Genomic DNA, 15,293 nt, shown 5'->3' on the forward strand with positions numbered 1-15,293 from the left:
CATGATCAATAGTTATACTTATTTGTTGTTTGTGAAGATGTTTCCAGAGTTAGAACATTAATTTTGGTATCAAAATGTTTGAACAGAAATGTTTTTGATTATTGTATAATCACAAAGAAGATTGGATAAACAAATGTGATTTGTTCCAGGTACCATCCAGTTTTTCCAAAGTATATAAACATCTGTCCACTGCTCAGCTATACACGCTTCATCCCACTCTTTATACACCCTGCCCCATCAATTTTCCCCCAGTACTTGGGGTTCAATACCAGCCCAACATGGCTAGGTCAAGATCAGTACTAATTAAATGAGTACATATATGCCATGGTGCCACAGGGACCCCTGGGACCCTCCTGGCAACTTTCAGACTGGCATGACCATGAAAATGTTCCCGAACACAAAATTCAAAACAATTTTTCTATCTAATTAAAACATTATCACTGATGTATGCACAAATTTCAAAATAATTCAACCAATCATATTTTGCCCATAATAAACATATATCTACCTGAATTTATGTGAGGGCCATTATCTTAGTTTATTGGATGAGGTCAGGAAGCCAGTGGCGTGTCAAAGATCCCCTTATTTGTCCTGATCATTTTATCAAGCTGGACTTTGAAATTCAGCAATGATTTGGCATGTACGGCTTTGGCGAGTAGGCAGTTCCAAAGGATATAACTCTACGGGTGAAATAGCCTCTCCTTTTTTTTATCCTACATTGAGGCTTGTTGAGGTTGAGACCGTCATTGTTAATAGCTGTTGACCTAAGTTGGGTCGAAAACGCTCCAGAAAATATTTCTTATTTCATACGTGCCTATTTCGCATATAATAGATCAGCGAATATTAATTTATGTGGTTCCATTGGTCCTGTTCCACAGGAGGCTACAGTGGCAAGGGAAGTGAGGGATAATCCATAATAATTGGAGATTTTAATCACAGGGAAATATAATTGGCAAAAAAGGACTGTACAGTGTGGATGAAATGTGAAGACAAATATAATGAACAAAACTGAAAAAAAAAATTGAGGCAGTATATTACTTAGCCAACAAGAGGCACAAGGAGACGATCCATTGATATGCTAGAACTATTGTTCACCCAAAATAAGATAAGCATTATGAAAATAATAGTAATAGTGTTGGCATAGGTAGTGGAGGTGAAGGAGGAGACCAGACTAAGGCAACCAGGGTCGTGAAGGGCACGAAGCCACCCACACTGTGGGCCATATACTAACACAACACTCGGCACTACAGATATCTTGAGAGGTTATCTTGAGATCTTGCCCTAAAAGACAACACAACAATCTTGCCCTAAAGATTGGCACTAAGGTGGTGAACCGAAGAAAACATTAGAATCTCGTCAATTATTCGATGTCCAAGTTAACACCGAACCGTCCTTGGGCGGTGCTGTCTGTCATAGAAGTCTTGTAGCAGCCGAGGTAGGCGATGATGTAGAGGGCAATATACATGGGGGGAACCATGCCCACCAGGAAGGACGCCAAGCGAGGATTTTCAACTGCTATTCTGTACGTTGGTATCTCTTCTGGCTTCAGTTCAGCTATGTCCATCAACCCTGGTGATGCAAAATGTTGCCATTATTACATATTCAGACAAAAATAAACAAATATAAGACTAGTAGGCATCCATCAGTCTCAGGAGACTATGGAGTTGCGCTCTGGTTGTCGGTCTGGAGTGGCCTCACCAGGGCGCAAAGCCAGGGTAGGTTGATTCGGGGGAGAAGCTGTTACCCAGGCAGCAGGTCCCCCCTCTCCACGGCGCTGAAAGTCTCCAATGGAAAGGCATACGCCAATACGTATTACACTGTTAAGTGTTATTACACTTAACAGTGTAATAACAGAATTGCCTCCTTATGGGCCCAATAATTTTGTCTTTATCATAGGCACACCATCATCGTGCAGCTGCCTCTAGTTATATAGAGATATATAGGCTTTTAGATCATGTCCTACACATATTGAATTGGTAGGCTATAAGGCTTGGAAATATTTATGATGCATGGATAAAACGGCAGGTTTTTAACCCAGGCTTCAAAATCCCAGAATGATAAGCATGATGAGCAACCATCCTTATTAATTACAATATTGGATTAAAACATAAGTATAAAATTGTCCTTCCGTCCCTCAATGCCCCTTCCAAGTCCTATTGTCATATAGACATATAGACTTAGCGCTTTCTCCTGAGAATTACATGTGTACATATCTTCGTCTCATTTTTTTTTTTTTTTCGGAAAAGTTGTATGATTTAGGGAAAATTATCCTACTAAGTAAACCAAGTATTTGTGTAAACTGAATACGTTATGGCGACTTAATGTTGCATATGGTAGAGAGGTATACAGGTACCAGAATAGTGGTGCAGCAGGACGTAGGCTCGGGTGACGCCCACACCGTTGGTGGCGCGGCAGTGGTAGTAGGCGAAGTCTGAGGAGCTGATGTTGCTTATGCGGACCACAGAGAGCAGGAAGCCCGGGGACAACACCAGCGACCGCACCTCCACCTTCCTGCAGAGACAGTTCTGGGTAAGAGGCTACCCAGTCCTACCTACCCAACCCTATGAACGTCGGTTCAACGTTGAATTGACGCATCTAATATTTTTAAACCTCCTACTACTCCTGAAGGACGTAACTACCAGAAAAAATCGCCAAGGCATTACGACTATATAGAACCTAGAAGAGATGAGGATCAGGATTTGGGATGGGACGGGGAGGTTAGGAATGGTGCTCAACCAACTCGAAGGTCGGAGATTGAACGCCGACCTGCATGAAGCGAGACCGTCGCTCTACCGTCCAGCCCAAGTGGTTGGGGCACAGAGGGAGATGGGAGGCAAGAGTTCATTCCCTTGAATGAAAGACTGAGTCTGCAATATCCGCAGAATGTATAACGAAAGGCAATCTTTCCCCCCCCCCCTCCCACACACACACACATAAAATAGGCACACAGTAATGTATCATTCCGCCATTATTCACGACAACGGGACCTACACCAAGCCTGTTGTCATCAACGGGACCCACACCAAGCCTCTCACCATCAACGGGACCCACACCAAGCCTCTCACCATCAACGGGACCCACACCAAGCCTCTCACCATCAACGGGACCCACACCAAGCCTCTCACCATCAACGGGACCCACACCAAGCCTCTCACCATCAACGGGACCCACACCAAGCCTCTCACCATCAACGGGACCCGCACCATAACGCTACTGGCATCATTTGTTCTTTCTTGCCATATTTTTCCCCTTCTCATTATATGTACTATTGAGTTACTTTTCCTTCCTTTTTTGCTTTCCCTAATTTATCTGTGGCCTCCTTTTGCACCTTCTGTGGTGTGTTGGACTGTACAACCGCCTCCTTTACAATCACAATCATCCACACTCAACCCACAATCCTGACAACTGCTACTCGCCCACAACAACCCTTTGTCGAAACCCCTCCACACTCACAATCATTCAAACCAATCTTCACAACTATCCACACTGACAACCATCCATTCGCACAACCACGCATACTGGCAACCATCCACACTCACAACCATCCACGGCTACGTCCAACCACTTGGGCTGGAGGATAGAGCGACGGTCTCCCCTTGTGTGCAGGTCGTCAGCGTTCAATCCCCGACCGTTCAAGTGGCTGGGCACCATTCCTTCCCCCCGTCCCAACCCAAATCCTTATCCCTTCCAAGTGCTATATAGTGGTAATGGCCCCTGAAGAGGGGGGGTAGAAATAGCCTAAGCTACTCTATCCCTTTGAGATGTATTTATTGCTTATCTCAATAAACATACTTGAACTTGGCCCCTGAAGCTTTCCTCCCTTTGATAGTTGCCATGCCTCCCCCCTCCCACGCCTACGGTAACACGCCCCCCAGTGAGGTGCGTACCCGTGGCACCCGGCAGGGGAGAGGCGTGTGTTGTTTCTGTACCAGGCTATGGCTGGTCTGGGGCGACCCTCCACCACACACCCGAGCTCCACCCCGGCCTCGCCCACATCTCGCGCCCACACGCCCATCACCGGCAGGTCTGCAGGGCACACATACATACGCCTCGGATTAATTGGATTGCACAATGATACAAAATAGGGGGGGGGATAGTAATGTTGAAATATCAATTGCAATTTATTCAATTCGGTGTATATTTTTCATCAATGGATCTATATTTATAACTATAGTGCATTATATTCCATTCTTTGTACATTTAAATATAATAATAATAATAATAATAATAATGGAGAAACATACTACACTGCCGTAGTGTTTTAATAAATTGAAGATTTTTTTGATTGGCGGAATTTAAAAAATAAATTGTTGGAGGATTTTTGTTGTTGTTGTTGGAGGAGGATTTGGAGTTTTGTTTTTGTTGGCAGACATGATTTTTTTGTTGGTAGATTTATATTTTTTTTTGTTGGAGGATTTATAATTTGAGAACCACCACAGAAGGCATATCTACTACCACAGAAGGCAAATCTACCACCACAGAAGGCATACCTACCACCACAGAAGGCATATCTACCACCACAGAAGGCATATCTACCACCACAGACGGCATACATACTAGACTCAGAGAGAACTAGCTACTAAGAGACATTCGAAGCTCTCCATCACTAAGTATAAAACAGTATTGGCGGAGGTCAGCCAGCCTTGCCTCTCCTCTCTCAATCACCGTCAATTATTAGCTTATCAGCGGACTGCTGCTCTCTGCCTCGGAGTCATATCCTCGTGAAGAGTTCCTAATTAGTGCTAATTGAGCTTCATGGCGCGTCTAAATGAGAAATGATGCAATTAGGCAGTTGAGTATTTATCAAAGTGAAGCTCTGAATTTGTGGGTTCATTTGTTTGTGTTTGTGCTCCAGGCGTTCACAAACCCCGAAGATATTGGGTGTTAAATAGAATTAATTTAACCAAATAAGGAACTGATGGAAAGGGAAACCATAAGATGTTGGCTTCGGAGTGACTTACACCCAGCAAACGTCACCGTCTATAATCTAGATCCCAGCCTTTATTTTGAATTACGGTAACAAAATAATATTTCGACTTTTTAGGAAAATGTGTAACGGGAAATCGTATGGTAATCGATTAATATAAAAAAATCACAGCTCAAATTTGAGGTTTGTAAATAAAATGAAAGATTAAGGATTGGCTATCGATTACCTACACTGTTAATAATGTTAAATGTTTTAATGTGATAAGGAGGACAGCGGCTTCCAGCAATGCTCTGAGTTGCTGTTCCCACGTGTGGACAGAGAAGTTAGTGGACACAATACTACCACCACAGAAGGCACAATACCACCACCACAGAAGGCACAATACTACCACCACAGAAGGCACAATACCACCACCACAGAAGACACAATACCACCACCACAGAAGGCACAATACCACCACCACAGAAGGCACAATACTACCACCACAGAAGACACAATACTACCACCACAGAAGGCACAATACTACCACCACAGAAGGCACAATACTACCACCACAGAAGGCACAATACTACCACCACAGAAGGCACAATACTACCACCACAGAAGGCACACTACCACCACCACAGAAGGTACAATACTACCACCACAGAAGGCACAATACTACCACCACAGAAGGCACAATACTACCACCACAGAAGGCACAATACTACCACCACAGAAGGCACAATACTACCACCACAGAAAGCACAATACTACCACCACAGAAGGCACAATACTACCACCACAGAAGGCACAATACTACCACCACAGAAGGCACAATACTACCACCACAGAAGGCATAATACTACCACCACAGAAGGCACAATACTTCTACCCCAGAAGGCACAATACTACCACCACAGAAGGCACAATACTACCACCACAGAAGGCACAATACTACCACCACAGAAGGCTCAATACTACCACCACAGAAGACACAATACTACCACCACAGAAGGCACAATACTACCACCACAGAAGACACAATACTACCACCACAGAAGGCTCAATACTACCACCACAGAAGACACAATACTACCACCACAGAAGGCACAATACTACCACCACAGAAGGCTCAATACTACCACCACAGAAGACACAATACTACCACCACAGAAGGCACAATACTACCACCACAGAAGACACAATACTACCACCACAGAAGGCACAATACTACCACCACAGAAGACACAATACTACCACCACAGAAGGCACAATACTACCACCACAGAAGGCACAATACTACCACCACAGAAGACACAATACTACCACCACAGAAGGCACAATACTACCACCACAGAAGGCACAATACCACCACCACAGAAAACACAATACCACCACCACAATATAGAGGCACAGTATTGTATGTGAAGGTATAGATGGAGGTGGATTCCACCACTTCCTTCAGCGCTCCTGAAGGAAGTGGTGGGATCAGCGCCCCCCCTCCCCTCCCCCTACTCTGCACATGATTGTCTTCGTCTCTTTGAGTCATTTACGTTTCCGGCTACTCATATCCTCAGCTCCTATTTTCTCTCAATTTTAAAAGACTATCCTTGTTTGTTTTCCTCGACAGCTTGTATGTAGTGGTCATAGCTCCTCTGGTCCTTTTTAAAAAAAAACTCTAGTTGTTTTTTTTAAGGAGTTCTGTAACCTGTTCTCGCAGCTTAAGATCCTTCAGTTCTGGAAGCCTTGTTGTAAACTGAAAATGTTCTATCTTTAATAGGTGTTTTAGTAGAGGCGTATTCCATGCCGGTGCTGCTTATTCTAGGATGGGACCGATGTAGGTTGTGTAAATTGTCTTAGATTTACGATTTTAGGATTTGTTTTGACATTAATTCTTACGTTTGTCAGTTTTCTCAATGCTACTGATGTTATACCGTTGATATGTTCCTCCGACGTGAGTACTGGTACTGTTGCTACTACTACTAAGCGTTTTTCTTGTTCGGATACCTGTAGGTACTTTAGCTTGTACTCCACCAATTAGTTTGGCATTGTTTAGTACTTCAAACTTCGATATTTACAACCTCATCTCTCCCATTAGGTCTATTTTGATAGATTTGGAATAACAACTATCTAGGTGCAGTGCTCGAGGGACCCTACTTGGTCATCTCAGCATCTGACTCTGAACTTCTGTTTCCTTTTCGTTTAGTAAATAATTACCTGCATCTACAGCTTAAACACCAGTGTTTTGTGAGTAATTATGTAATATATTACTGTAAGTGGGTTTTTCTCGTCACTTAGTGAACATGAGTGAGTACGCCTTTATCATATCAAAGCAGACATCAGTCTGCAATGAAGCTGTTATCATTTTGATGATTATGGTTATAAATATTATCAATATTATTATTATAATTTATTATTATTATTGAAACGTATTCAATTCGACCAGTAGATCTTGGATTGATCTTAGTAATATAGTACCATCTGATGGTATCTTCTAGTCGCACATCCGTCGATTTCTGTGAGAAACATCAAATGCCTTAATCATTTATGAAACGTCCAGATGTGTTCTGTGTTGAGAGGCTGCTCCTCACAATGTGTGATGGTGGACTGATAGATTATCCCCAAGTTCCTAGAGCATTGTGCTGCAGGGAGCCCTCCAGGCTGTAAGTACGCTCTTTCCTGACAATAACGGCCGAGGCTGGGGCATACATCACACACGTTCCAGTCCATGTGAGGAGTTCCCGTTTAGGAAAGCAAGACACGAGACAATACCTGTTGGCGTATCAGTACAGGGCTAATTGGCAAGCTAGTGTGGTGGAGTGTTACAGAGGTGGAGTGTTACAGAGGTGGAGTGTTACAGAGGGTGGAGTGTTACAGTTGACGAAAAGGGCAAGGCGAGCCCCTGGTTTAACAAGCAGTCCAGAAAAACTAAGAAGAGGACAAAAAAAAAGGCATAGAAAAAGCTCAAGAGAGTTGAACAGGAACATAGAGAGGTGGTCATTGCAGCAAGAGCAAAGGACCACCAAAGCTATTTTATAGCAATATAATGAGAAAAACAACAGTACAAAACCATGTGATAAGGTTAAAGAGACACAGAATAAGTCTCAAAAAATGACAAGGAAGTGTGTGAAAAACTTAACAACAGATTTGACGTCTTTACGTCAAATCTTTGTCTTTACAAACGAGCTAACGTGGAAATCAGAGGCCAGATGAAAGAAAGGTGATGAAAGGCTAGAGGAAACACTGGATGACATAATAGTCACTGCAAAAGAGGCTAAAAAGCTAAAGAAACTATATGCAACAAAATCAATGGTGCCAGACTTATTATCACGATAGCTCCTGAAGAAGGCTGCAAGGTGCTTTGTCACCCACTGATGTTTTCAATAAAACACTCGAAACAGGAAATCCCCCAGAATTCTGGAAAAAGGCAGACATAGTCCCTATATTCAAGAAAGAGGGACAGACAGGAGGCAATAACTTACAGACCAGTGTCACTGACAAGTATTCCATGTAAAGTGCTGCAGAGAGTGATCAGGTTGATAATAGTGGAGCATCTGGAGGGCATGAACTTAACAGAACGGCAGCATGAAGAGGGAAATTCAGTGCCTGACAGAGAGGGAAAGTCGTGCCTGACAAGCTTAATCAAGGTCTATGACAAGGTTACTAAAATACGACGGGAAAAAGAAGACAAAGTCGCTTGCATTTTCCTAGACTGACAAAAACCATTTAATACCGTCCTCACTAAAGACTGGTGTACAAAATGGAGAAGCAAGATGTAATAATTAGGATGACACTAAACTGAGTCAGGGAGTACCTGAAGGACAGAAGACAAAGAGTCACAGTCAGAAGCGAGGTCTCCAGCTGGAGGAATGTAACAAGTGGGGTCCTTCTGGGCTCAGTCCTGGGACCACTGCTGTTCCTAATTTATGTTAATGATCTACCCGAGGGAGGGATCTCATACATGTTAATGCTTGGAGACGACGACAAATAATGAGGCGTGTAAAAGCAGAGGAGGACGGCAGAATGTTGCGGGAAGTCCTTGACAAACTCCAGGAGTGGGCAAAAATGGTTGCTGACATCTCTAGCATTAGGGACCCTGACAAACCATGAGAACGTTGTTTAGAAACTTAAACCGGGGCTCTTTCAAGGCAATCTACACAACTTTCGTTAGGCCATTACTGGAATATGCGGCTCCCGCCTGGAACCCATACCTTATGATGCATAAAACATAATTTGAAAAACGTGCAGAGATTTGCAATTAGATTAATGCCAGTGTTAAGAGGGTTAAGCTATAAGGATAAGCTGGAGGAACTGGACCTCGTAACCTTACAGGACAGAACAGAGGAGATATGATCACAACATACAAAATACTAAGGGGAATAGACAAGGTAGATAAGGATTGCATCTTAAAGTTGAGAGACAGTACGACAAGAGGACACAAGTGAAAGCTGAAATCACAAATGAGTCGCCGAAATATAGGGAAACACTCGTACACTACAGGTGATCAACAAGTGAAATGCACCAAGAGGAGTTGTGGAAGCCACCTCCATCCTCAAATATAAGGACAAGTTCGGCAAGTATTGTGATCATCAGAATAGGTAAGTTAAAAGAAAATAGGCACAACATGTCTAGTAGGCGGGGCATCAAGCGCCAGACCTCACTTCCCCGTAGTTACTGATAGGTAAGCCCACACACAGCGATCGGGAGTCGTAGTATTGAGAATCCCGGGTTCTATTCCCGGCTGAGGCAGAAATTGAAGGTGTGTTTCGTTCATCTTATACTCCTGTTCACCCAGCTGTAAATAGGCACCTGGGAATTAGACGGCTGCTACGGGCTGCATCGTGGGGAGGTGTGTGTGTATGTGTGTTAGAGAGAAATATATGTAGTAGATGTGATAGACGAAAACTAGGTTGGGAGTCAGTACCTTAGACAACCGACTGTTAGAAAGGCGGGGTCCAAGAGCTAACAGCTGGATACTGCAAGTTCAACTAGTACACACACACACACACACACACACACACACACACACACACACACACACACACACACACACACACACACACACACACACTGTGAGTAGCCCAGTAGAGCCCAGTAGGCTCAGGAATCTGTACACCAGTTGATTGACAGTTGAGAGGCGGGACCAAAGAGCCAAAGCTCAACCCCCGCAAGCACAATTAGGTGAGTACAATTAGGTGAGTACTGGTAGTTGTCTGGTAGCTGAGAGGACAGCACGCAGGACTCGTAATTCTGTGGCCCGGGTTCGATTCCCGGACCAGGCAGAAACAAATGGGCAAAGTTTCTTTCACCCTGAATGCCCCCTGTTACCTAGCAGTAAATAGGTACCTGGGGGGGGGAGGGGGAATTAGTTAGTAGTTAATAACAGTTGATTGACAGTTGAGAAGCGGGCCGAAAGAGCAGAGTTCAACCCCCGCAAGCACAACTAGGTGAACACACACACACACACACACACACACACACACACACACACACACACACACACACACACACACACACACACACACACACACACCACTTTATTAAGACATTCCATGTAGGAGGAACTATATATATACTCTCCTGAAGGTGTATCTGAGGGAGGCGGTGAAGGGGTCGAGCCCCTCGCGCCTCACAAATGTTCCCATCAAACTTCTCCCAAGTTTTTTCAATAGTCAGAAATTGCCTTCTTGTAAACTTTTTAAGACGGATATATTTACTCCAGAGATTATTTTCACTTCCTCTCCAGCGCTCACAAACCAACGGAATTGAACTCATTTTGAGTAGCCTGTTCATTACCGTTGGTGTTGAACGCTGCTCAAATGGGAACAATCCAATTATCATCCTCAGTTTCGTGGTTTCAATAACCAATCATTGTTCCTCGTGTAACGTATACGGTTTTGGGTGACAACAGTTAGTGAATGTTAGGTTGTTGCTTTTGTTGGTCTTGGTTACAGCAGTCGGATGTTGCAACTTCAATGACGTGTCATGATAGCCGAGATGAGGATGCTTGTGCGAGCTTGAGCGGGGCCGGTAAACAGCTGGAATGCGGGACGAGAGCGGGTAGCTTGAGTATGGCGGGAATAACCTATCTGTGCTGTAGCGACGCTGTAGCGACCCTGTAGCGACGCTATAGCGACGCTATAGCGACGCCATAGCGACGCTATAGCGACGCTATAGCGAGGCTGTAGCAAGGCTGTAGCGACGCTGTAGCGAGGCTATAGCGACGCTGTAGCGAGGCTATAGCGACGCTGTAGCGACGCGGTAGCGAGGCAGTAGCGACGCGGTAGCGAAGCTGTAGCGACGCAGTAGCGACGCGGTAGCAAGGCTGTAGCGCCTTGTGGGTGTAGAAACTGAACACGTCAGGCGTTAGTGTTGCTGGAGAATGTCGATGGCGCTGAAGATGGGCAGTATATACAGAGCGTTTGCCAGTGAACCTCTACAGGAGTTACACTGACGACCCCCCGTTGTTGTTTTTGATTCAGCTACTCTTAACAAAAGTTCCAAGTAGCACGGGCTATGGCGAGCCCGTAGTGGACATACCTGGCACAGGAGCGGGGCTGTCGGGACGACGCCCTGTTCTTGACGGCGTATATTCCAGGCTCCACCTGACCTGCCAAGCTGACCTTCACCCTGCATGTTGGGAAACTTGCTGTCACCTTTGTCTTTCCTAAGTGATTGGTGGATCGTTGGGAACATGTATTAGTTGTAATCAGAGATGTCAATAATGTAATTACGGATGTCATTAATAGTGAACGTGATTGCAAGTGTCATTTGTGATTAATGGCTGACACATTAATTAAAGTTAATTAATGTGGTGTGCTACACTCGGAATTTGTGTTAACTTTTTCTTTGCTTTCGAACAATTGTGTTGAGAATTAGCATAAAAATTATATTTTGCTTTTCATTCTTTCATTATCAATTTTATATCTGGATAAAATTTATATTGAATGGATTTCTTTAAAAGCTTTTTTTGTCTGTTTCTGCCTTTATTATATATTTTATTTGCAGAATATTTATACACTGCTGTAGGGAAAAGTTGGCTTCTTGGGAATAGTGATGCTTTCTTGGCCAGGGCGAGGTGTTCGCGGTCACCCATCCAGCTCTTGGCCACACTCAACGGCGCTTGACCTGGCTTCATCAACCTTTGCATCACGCCCACAGCCCCAGTACACCACGCCCACGGCCCCAGTACACCACGCCCACGGCCCCAATACACCACGCCCATGAGTTATAATATGTTACTCTTACTGGAAACTAAAGTTAGACGGGCGGCAAATTACCTCCCTAACCAAACTTACAGCGCCTCTGTCAACCTCTTCCTACCTTGTGTCTACCTTCCGGGGATCAACGGCCCAGCGCAGTCTACACCTAGCAGCAGTAATGTTCAGAAGACTACTGACCTTATTGTTGACTGACTCATACATGTGTGTGGCTCGTATTGCATAGCGGAATGATAGGTGGAATAACTAGAGAGAATTTCACTTTGTTTGCGGACACATGGTGACCCCCCCTCAGGGCACCTGGTGACCCTCCCTCAGGGCACCTGGTGACTCTCCCTCAGGTCGCTCTGGTCAACCAGGCTGTTGGACGCGGCTGCTCGCAGCCTGACGTATGAATCCCAGCCTGGGTGATGGGGTATCCTTTGAACTGTATTCCCTGCTGTAGTGTGACTCACAGTGGACATGGAGGGTGAGGTCGGTGGAGTGCGACCGTCCGTTGGAGGCGTGGGCTGTGCAGACGTAGGTGCCAGCGTCCTCCCTCGACACGTACCCCAGCAGGACGGACCGTCCCCCCACCACCACCGAGCCGTCAGGGAAGGTGAGCTCGGCCGCCCGTCGCCACTCCACCTGTCACAGGCAAGATGAGAGGGTAATTACTGGCGCTCTTGACCCCCCCCCCCCCCCCTCCCCTGCATTGTTCACGACAAGTACAACCCTGGCTAATTGTGCACCTCTTCATGTTGATTGTAATCAACAATAACACTCACAATTCTACAGCGTCATCTGTCATGGGGGTAACTTATTTTTATCTGCGTTAGTTATTTTATGTAGTTCTTCTGTTTCCAGAACTTATAATGCAGTTTAATTGATTGTTGTTTATATATTGCGTTCAAAGTATTTGCTAAAATGCAAGTATTTAGACGGATATTTTTTGAGCTATGATTAGTTAAGGAAATTTCCTATGATAGAAACCAACATGGCAATGAGCCTTAATGCTAAGAGTGAGTGGCCTGAGAGGCACCAGGTGAGTGTTGTCGACGCCTATGACACCCGCGCCCTCACACACACACACACACACACACACACACACACACACACACACACACACACACACACACACACACACACACACACACACACACTCACACACACACACACACACACACACACACACACACACACACACACACACACACACACACACAAAACTAGATAGAAAACTATCACCTGAGGACCACATAAAGAATATTGTGCGAGGAGCCTATGCCACGCTTTCTAACTTCAGAATTGCTTTTAAATACATGGATGGCGATATACTAAAGAAATTGTTCGCGACTTTTGTTAGGCCAAAGCTAGAATATGCAGCAGTTGTGTGGTGCCCATATCTTAAGAAGCACATCAACAAACTGGAAAAGGTGCAAAGACATGCTACTAAGTGGCTCCCAGAACTGAAGGGCAAGAGCTACGAGTAGAGGTTAGAGGCATTCAATATGCCAAAACTAGAAGACAGAAGAAAAAGAGGTGATATGATCACTACATACAAAATAGTAACAGGAATTGATAAAATCGATAGGGAAGATTTCCTGAGACCTGGAACTTTAAGAACAAGAGGTCATAGATATAAACTAGCTAAACACAGATGCCGAAGAAATATAAGAAAATTCACTTTTGCAAACAGAGTGGTAGACGGTTGGAACAAGTTAGGGGAGAAGGTGGTGGAGGCCAAGACCGTCAGTAGTTTCAAAGCGTTATATGACAAAGAGTGCTGGGAAGACGGGACACCACGAGCGTAGCTCTCATCCTGTAACTACACTTAGGTAATTACACACACACACACACACACACAGACTTGGGGGTTGATATCACGCCAGACCTGTCTCCTGCAGCACATATCAAGCGGATAACATCAGCGGCATATGCCAGGCTGGCCAACATACGAACGGCATTCAGAAACTTGTGTAAAGAATCATTCAGAACTTTGTATACCACATATGTCAGGCCAATCCTGGAGTATGCAGCCCCAGCATGGAGTCCATAACTAGTCAAGGATAAGACTAAACTGGAAAAGGTTCAAAGGTTTGCCACCAGACTAGTACCCGAGCTGAGAGGTATGAGCTACGAGGAGAGACTACGGGAATTAAACCTCACTTCGCTGGAAGACAGAAGAGTTAGGGGGGACATGATCACCACATTCAAGATTCTGAAGGGAATTGATAGGGTAGATAAAGACAGTCTATTTAACACAAGGGGAACACGTACAAGGGGGACACAGGTGGAAACTGAGTGCCCAAATGAGCCACAGAGATATTAGAAAGAACTTTTTTAGTGTCAGAGTGGTGGACAAATGGAATGCATTAGGAAGAGATGTGGTGGAGGCTGACTCCATACACAGTTTCAAGTGTAGATATGATAGAGCCCAATAGGCTCAGGAATCTGTACACCTGTTGATTGACGGTTGAGAGGCGGGACCAAAGAGCCAGAGCTCAACCCCCGCAAACACAACTAGGTGGGTACACACACACACACACACACACACACACACACACACACACACACACACACACACACACACACACACACACACACACACACCTCCAGCTGGAAGCAGGTGGACGAACAACTCGGTACAGTAAGGCAGGTCCTGATCAGTAATGGATAGGTCGAGGAAATCATCAAAGTCTTGTAAACAAATAAAACAGTTCTGGAAACAGAGCCTGACCAACCGGGCTGTGGTGGATATGTGAGTCTGCGGGCCGCTCTAAGCAACAGCCTGGTGGACCAAACTCTCACTAGTCAAGCCTGGCCTCGGGCCGGGCTTGAGGAGTAGAACTCCCAGAACCCCATCAAGCAGGTATCAACCAGGTATGTCACGAATGCCGAAATTTGAGTCTCACAACTCTATCAACATTTGCTATAAACCTGAAATGTGTGCTAGTTCTTGCTCAACCAAAATACTGGTAATGCACCACAAGTGAACTATACGGGGGCGGTGAGGGAGCAGAGTTAACAAGAATACGTGGCGCAGCAGAGGCAGGGCTTCCCTGGTGATGTGTGGAGCCCTGAGCCCTGGGAGACGGGTACCTGCAGGGACTCCGGCGAAACCCCACAACCCTCCTCCTCCTCACTGACACACACGACAGAAATATCAATGAGAAACCCTCTAA

The 15,293-nt window shown here is 45.0% G+C and overlaps 1 protein-coding gene across 1 annotated transcript in view; it reads right to left on the bottom strand.

Moving 5' to 3' along the window:
* Nucleotides 1–916: 916 nt before the first annotated feature.
* Nucleotides 917–15,293, bottom strand: part of LOC123760594 (uncharacterized) — a 33,075-nt gene continuing 18,698 nt past the window's right edge. The window contains exons 2-5 of the mRNA XM_045746293.2: nt 12,585–12,756; nt 3,888–4,026; nt 2,354–2,511; nt 917–1,569 (exon numbers count right to left, since the gene is read on the bottom strand). Coding sequence (XP_045602249.2) covers nt 1,361–1,569; nt 2,354–2,511; nt 3,888–4,026; nt 12,585–12,756 — 678 coding nt within the window. The 3' untranslated portion in view covers nt 917–1,360. The remainder of the gene's footprint in view (nt 1,570–2,353; nt 2,512–3,887; nt 4,027–12,584; nt 12,757–15,293) is intronic.

The sequence above is a fragment of the Procambarus clarkii genome, chromosome 21 (genome assembly GCF_040958095.1).
Source record: "Procambarus clarkii isolate CNS0578487 chromosome 21, FALCON_Pclarkii_2.0, whole genome shotgun sequence".
In the NCBI taxonomy this organism is placed as follows: Eukaryota; Metazoa; Arthropoda; class Malacostraca; order Decapoda; family Cambaridae; genus Procambarus; species Procambarus clarkii.